The following is a 7,500-nucleotide window of genomic DNA, read 5'->3' as shown; positions in this document are numbered from 1 at the left end:
CAAATAATTTGCTCTGTTTCATGAATTTATTTTCGTCCTATTTGCCCAAGCTATCTATTTTCAACACTTTGCAACGTGTTACCAACCCTAAATAAACTTAATTGGTTACTCTTATCATCATGTTTTGTCGTGCATTAGCCTATAAACCTGTTCTCCTTTGCCTAAATGCTATTACTATTTCCGTTATTTGTCTTCACATCCTGTTTTATCATAATGCCCATATCCGACGAACGGGGAAAAAAAAACCCCTCAAAATATGAATATAATTCCAATGCTTTTAAAAATGGCCTCGTCTCCGTTTTATCCAATTAAATCCGTCATTTATTTAGCCTGTTTTGACATGTCCTCCTGCGTTGTGATCCAATATTCATCGAGAAACCCTCAATTCCACTAACGGTTTATCCTCATTTTCTCCGATTCCCGGCTAATCCAATCTTGGAATGCTTTTATCCAGCTGTTGACTATTTCGCTGCCGGACTTATCCTCTCCATTTGCGTGTAAGTATTCCGGAACTCCGCCAATCTGCATCTTATTTCTTTATCCAATGTCTGATCGTGCTTTATCCAGCCTCTTTGGGTCCCTATGTGACCGCTCCGTCATGGATAAGACAGATCATACATATGGAGACTTCGGTAATACCAAAATTAGATTTTATTAACACCAAAATTAAAAGTTACGGAGGATAGGATAGTAAGATATCCTCTACAATGTGTTTATTTTATACATATATATATATATATATATATATAAATATATATATATATATATATATATATCCTCTACAATGTGTATATATATACATAAATACATATACACATATATACATACACATATATATATATATATATATATACATATACATACATATGTATAAATATATACATATATAAAAATACACATATATTAACATATATATGTGTATATATACATACATATATTTAATCATATATGTACTTACTACATATATATACATACCTATGCAGATATATACATACATACACACACATATATACATTATATATATATATATATATATATATATATGCGTTTTACTCTTGAATGTATAATTCTCATTTCAAACGTTACTTACTAAAGGAAAGCATCATACTTACCGTCCCTGCAGGCGCAAAGGCCGAACATTTCCAGACAAATATCATCACTATAAACTACAGCTATAAAAAATTAAGCTTAATATTAGTACCATCAGACCAAACTCAATTACAATACCGATTAGGGTGTCACTATACCATCCACTATCTACAGCAACACCACTAAATAACTCAGGCTAAACTGCACTCGAAAATGAGCAGTAGTACAAGTGTGGATTAGTGCGATTCTTAATAAGTACATGAGCGGCGAGGCAGGCAGGTTCGAGGTGTCATCTCTCTCACCCAAATTCGCCTATTTTAGTGCCATACCTACAGTACACCAAGAATAGCGTATATACAACACATATGTATTAGTATATATGTATATGTGCATGCGGGCAAACACACACAAATACATACGTACATTATATATATATATATATATATATATATATATATATACATAAAGTATATCAACTACACTAGGTTAGTATCGACGACCAGTTAATAAAGAAAAATGGCGCTAAAAGTATAAAGACAAAATTCTAACCTTTTGAAAGACTGTCCTTCTCACTGGAGGAGGCTGAAAAGACAGAGAAGTAGACGGTCATGGCGGGTGATACATAGTACTGGAACATTCCGGGGGACACATGGAGGGAGGTGGGGTGGGGTGGGGGGGGTGGAGGGGGAATGCAAGGACAAGGGGAAGAGAAAAGAAAGAAAAAGGAAGTTAGGAGAGTGAAGGGAATTAGAATTAGAACGACGAGAGCAGAGACATGAATAAATGGGGAAGAAGGGGGAGAAAAAAAAAAGACGAGAGACAGATAAGAAAGTGGTCTACGGCGAATAATAGAGATGGAGAGGCTGAAAGACTCGGGTAATGAAGAAAAGACAAAGGCAGAATGAGAAACATCTTCCGCCTGCCTTTTCTTCCTCACGAGAAAGAAATAGAGAGAGAAAGAGAGCAGGGGGCGAGTACGGGGGGGGGGGGGGCGAGGGAGGCTGAGGGAGGGGTAAAACATCAACATTAATGTCCCTTCTTGGCACCCCGCGCCAGCAGTGACACTATCAGAAAAAGAAGAGAAACAAACGGACACTCTCTTCACGAAAAAGATATCCAAGGTAAAAAATATATATCTAGTTTTCAAGGAGTGAAATAAACTCATTCATCGTTGTGTTGTCTCTGCTGGCAGGGGGGGAGGGGGGGAGGGGTGCCTTATCGCGCCCTTTTCTCGCCTCCGAACGAACGAACGAACCCGTTTCGAACCAAACCATCCGAAGCTTCACTCGGCTCGGGTTCGGAGCGACTCCACGCGTGAATTCGCACCTTCGAACCGTGCGCCGAAGCTGGAATGTGGTCTGGGCATGAAACAGGGACGCCCGAGGAGAGCCGAGGGCGTGTCAGGGGCGGGATACACGGAACTAATCAAGCTTGGACAACGCTATCACGATTTCGCTTCACACTCAGATTATCTTGGGAGTTTTTTTTTCTCACTCTCTCGCTTGAAAAATGAACTGAGAGAGAGAGAAAAATAAGAAAAAAAAAAAAATGGAGTCGGTTGTCGAAGCTTGATTCATATATATATATATAAAAGTATCAAGGTCAACTACAAGTATACTATAGTAATATATTCTTAAAAAAAGAAAAAAAAAACATTCACACACAGATGGGAACGTAATCTAATCTATATTGGGTTTTGTATCATATAAAAATCGATGATAGAAAAATCAGGGCAAACAACAGCTCAGAACACTAAGTACCATTTCTTTGGGTAAACGTACGTAGGAATGACACTTAAGGACGAGGAACTTGATATAAAAGAGGGAGAAAGGGAGCAGACGCGCGGAGGGGGGGGGGGGGGGTTGAAGTCGGTTTTAAAGGAGGAGAGAAGAGCGATAAATGAGGAAGGGGAAGAGGGAAGAGAAATAGGAAAGGAAAGGAAAAAAAAGAAAAGAGGAGAGAGAGAAAAAAGAAAAGGTGAAAAGAAAGATAAGAAGTAAAAAGGAAAAAGAAAAGAAAAGGAAAATGATGATAAGTTAAGAAGAGAAGAGAAGAGAGAGGCAGAGATAGAGAGAGAGAGATATAAAGTGAGAGAAAAAGGAAGGGAATGAACAGGGAAAAGGAAAGAGATAGAGGGAGGATACAAGACAAATAAGAAGAGAAAGAAATAGAGAACAAAAGTAATGAAAGAGACCGTGGAAAGAAAGGAAAGAGAACACAAAAAAAACAAGGAAGTACCATGAAGGCGGAAAAGGAATGGAACATAGGAAGGGAAGGGGAAAGAAGGAGAGAGAAGGAGGGAGAGGGAAGATAAGAAGAGAATGGGAGAGGAAATAGAAAAGAGAGAGGGAGAGTGAGGAAGATGGAAGGAGAATGAGAGGAACATCGAGGGAGAGGAAAGCGGGGGGAGGGAGGGAGGGAGAGAGGGAGGGAGCAACACACGGGGCCCATAGTGCGGGACGCCGGCAGTTCATTCAAGATGAAAATCAAATATTCTCCAAGATTAAAATCGGATCTTGCGGGACGTCGTCATCCAAGGCACGGAGGATGACATAGACATCATCTACGGGAGGGAAGGAGATGCTACTACGGCTACCTACAGCGGGGGCTACGTAAGAGGGAGGGAAGAGTGAGAAGGGGGAAAGAAAGAAGGCCTTCGGAAGTACGTTTTTTTTCTCTTGATTTCCCTTTCCTCTGTACGGAGAAGAGGAATTAGGAAGAATAGAAGAGAATTATCATAATTTTCCTTCCCGCCACGAATTTTCCTTTCCAACATGATACTTATCTTCTCTCTCTCCCTTTTCCCTATTCTATGCGGAGAAGAGGAGGGAAGCAGAAGAAAAAGATGATTAACATATTTCACTTCCAAATACGAACTTCATTCAACCATCTCTCTATCTCTATTCCCCCCCCTCCCCCCATTTCTCTCTCTCTCTCTCTCTCTCTCTCTCTCTCTCTCTCTCTCTCTCTCTCTCTCTCTCTCTCTCTCTCTCTCTCTCTCTCTCCATCTATGTCTTCATTTCCATCTCCCCGTCCCTCTCATCCCCCACCTCTCTCCCTCTCTCTCCCCTTCTTCTACGTAGAGAAGAATAAGGAAACGGGAAGAAAGAAGCGAAGAAAATAACACCTTTTCCTTCATTCCACGAGCGAGTGAAAATGACGACAGTGACGTAAGCGTGAATGGAATGCAAAGTTCTTAATGAGCCAAGTTGGCCAAAGGGAAGATGACGATGCTCGCGAGTGAATGAAGGAGAGGGAGAATGGAAAATAAAGAGAAAAAGAAAGGCAGGAGAAGTGACAGAGGAGAATGGAAAAGAAAGAGAAAACGAAAGGCAGGAAAAGTGACAAAGAAGAAAGGAAAAGAAAGAGAAAAAGTAAGGCAGGAGAAGTACAAAGAAGAAAGGAAAAGAAAGAGAAAAAAAGAGAAGTGACAGAGGAGAAAGGAAAAGAAAGAGAAAAACAAAGGGAGGAAAAGTGACAAAGACGGAAGAGATTAAAGTGAAAGAAAGTCAATAAAGAAAGGAGAAGGAAAAGAAATAAGAGAAAGAGAGAAGTGATAAAGACGGACGATATCAAAGTAAAAGAAAGAGAAAGAAAGATAAAAAAAAAGAGAGAGAGAGAGAGAGAGAGAGAGAGAGAGAAAAAAAAAGAGAGAAAGAGAGAGAAAGAGAGAGAGAGAGAAAGAGAGAGAAAGAGAAAGAGAGAAAGAGAGAAAGAGAAAGAGAAAGAGAAAGAGAGAAAGAGAAAGAAAGAGAAAGAAAGAGAGAAAGAGAGAAAGAAAGAGAGAAATAGAAAACGAGAAAGAGAAAGAGAGAAAGCAAGAAAGATAAAGAAAAAGAGAAAGCAAGAAAGATAAAGAAAAAGAGAAAGCAAGAAAGAGAAAGAAAAAGAGAAAGAGAAAGAAAGAGAAAGAGAAAGAGAAAGAGAGACCGAAAGACCAGCAGATAAACGCCAAAAATAAAGATTGATGCGACGGCGGGGCGAGCAGCGTGTGTGTGTGTGTGTGGGGGGGGGGGGGGGCGACTGTAGCTCCTCCTCCGCGCGAGTGTCAAAGGAAACCACATCTTTAGAGAGGGAGTTTAGCGTTTCCTATTTTTCACGCGAAGGACGCTTGCTGGCAGGCGCGAGGTGATCCTAAATAACGGATAAATGACCAGCATGTTTATGGACGGATGAAGAATGAAAAAGGGCGCGGGGAGGGGAGGGGGGAGGGGGAGGGGAAGAGGGAGGGAAAGGGGGAGTAGGAGGGGGAAGAGGGAGAGGAGGAGGAGGGGGACGATTGAAGGGTGAGGGTGGGGTTCAGTGGTGGTGATGGTAGAGGGGAGGAAGAGGAAGAGGAGGAAGAATAAGACGAAGAATAAGGGGAAGAGGAGGAAGAGGAGGAGGAAAAGGAGGAGGAGGAGGAGGAGGAGGAAGATGAGGAAGAGGAGGAGGAGGAGGAGGAGGAGGAGGAGGAGGAGGAGGAGGAGGAGGAGGAGGAGGGGGAAGAAGAAGAGGAGGAAGAAGAACAAGAAGAAAAAGGAGGAGGAGGAGGAAGAAGAAGAGGAGGAGGAGGAGGAGGAAAAAGAGGAGGAGGAAGAAGAAGGGGAGGAGGAGGAAGAAGAAGAGGAGGAGGAGGAAGAAGAAGAGGAGGAGGAGGAGGAAGAAGAAGAAGAGGAGGAGGAGGAGGAAGAATAAGGAGGAGGAGGAGGAGAACAACAACAAAAAGAAAGTGGCGAGGAAATGATGAAGAGGAAGAAAAGGAGCAGCGACACAGGGAAGCAAACGAATGAAAGAAAGGAAAAGGAGAAGGAAAAGGGGGAAAAAAGGTGAATGGGGGAAGCGAACAGAAAGAGCCTGGGTTTGAGACTAAAGGTGTTGAGCGTTGCGGGTGAGAGGAGAGGCCAGGCTGCGTGAACAATGTGTATATCATTCTAATTAATGTTAATGCCCTCGAATGACCCCTAATTACAAAGCCTCGTGTACACTGATATATATTTCGCCCATCTGGTTCCGTACTAATCAAAGCATTCCACTCGACGATCACAGTTGCATTCAACAGATCGCTCTCCCCCCCTCCTCCTCCTCCCCCCCTTCCACCAATTAAATATTTCCTTTCCGTTAGTTGACATTACCCAAAAATTAGCGAACCCAATTTGACCTAACACGAGCGCGGCGGGTCACAGGGTCAGCTCAGGTCGATTCAGAGAATGGGTCAGCCTCCCGATTGCAATTTGAAAAACTTTGGTAGCAGGAGAAAGGGACGGGGGGAGGGAAGGAGAGAGGGAGAGAGGGAGAGAGGGAGAGAGGGAGAGAGGGGGAGAGGGAGAGAGGGAGAGAGGGAGGGAGGGAGGGAGAGAGGGAGGGAGAGAGGGAGGGTGGGAGGGTGGGAGGGAGGAGGGAGGGAGGAGGGAGGGAGGGAGGAGGGAGGAGGGAGGCGGGAGGAGGGAGGGAGGGAGGGAGGGAGGGAGGGAAGCAGAGAGAGAGAGAGAGAGAGAGAGAGAGAGAGAGAGAGAGAGAGAGAGAGAGAGAGAGAGAGAGAGAGAGAGAGAGAGAGAGAGAGAGAGAGAGAGAGAGAGAGAGAGAGAGAGAGAGAGAGAGAGAGAGAGAGAGAGAGAGAGAGAGAGAGAGAGAGAGGAGGGAGGGAGGGAGGGAGGGAAAAAGCGCGAAAGAGCGGGAGGGGAAAAACGCAGAAAGAGAGCGAAAGAGCGCGAGAAAGATAATGAGATAATCAGCGCTACTAATTACCGCAGAGATGGATTAACGAGGAGGCATCTCTGGTCCGCCTCTGAACACAGCTCAAGTCTTCAGCTTCATCACACTTAAATAATGATGCAAGGCCAAGTTTCATGACCCGTGGTGGGCCTCCTCTCCCTTCCCCTCCGCCTGCCTCTCTCCCTTTCTCTGTTCCTTTCCCTCTCCCTTTCCCCTTTGCCTTCCTCTCTGCCTATCTCTCTCCTTGTTCTTCCCTTCTGCCTATCCCTCTCCCTATCTCTTCCCTCTCTCTTCCCCTCTGCCTATCTCTCTCCCTGTCCTTCCCCTCTGCCTATTCCTCTCCCTATCCCTTCCCTCTCTCTTCCCCTCTGCCTACCTCTCTCCCTGTCCTTCCCCTCTGCCTCTCCCTCTCCCTATCTCTTCCTTCTCCCTTCCCCTCCCTATACCCCTCTCCCTGCCCCTCTCCTGCTACGAACCACCTACACACTCCATTTCCTCTTCTCATTTCTCTTAACGCTTTCTTTTTATTTGTTATCTCTTTCCCTTTTCCCTCACTCTTTCTCTCTTTCTCTCTTCCTCTCTTCCTCTCTCTTCCTCTCTCTCTGTGCGCGCGTCTGCCTTTCATTCTTTGTTCTTTCTACTATTTCTTTCTTTTTTCCTATATTCAAGGGAATAAACATTGATGATGACTGATGACTGATAATTAACAATAATGAA

At 43.9% G+C, this 7,500-nt stretch overlaps 1 protein-coding gene across 4 annotated transcripts in view; it reads right to left on the bottom strand.

The window, feature by feature from the left end:
• LOC125035474 (solute carrier family 4 member 11-like) overlaps positions 1-7,500 on the bottom strand; it is a 501,018-nt gene that overhangs the window by 106,287 nt on the left and 387,231 nt on the right. For all 4 annotated transcript variants that reach the window (XM_047627920.1, XM_047627916.1, XM_047627918.1 and 1 more), the window contains one exon: positions 1,639-1,671. In XM_047627920.1, coding sequence (XP_047483876.1) covers positions 1,639-1,671 — 33 coding nt within the window. The remainder of the gene's footprint in view (positions 1-1,638; positions 1,672-7,500) is intronic.

The sequence above is a fragment of the Penaeus chinensis genome, chromosome 19 (assembly GCF_019202785.1).
Source record: "Penaeus chinensis breed Huanghai No. 1 chromosome 19, ASM1920278v2, whole genome shotgun sequence".
Lineage (NCBI taxonomy): Eukaryota > Metazoa > Arthropoda > Malacostraca > Decapoda > Penaeidae > Penaeus > Penaeus chinensis.
Note: the sequence above shows the minus strand (reverse complement) of the source record. Positions and strands in the feature narration are given on the sequence as shown.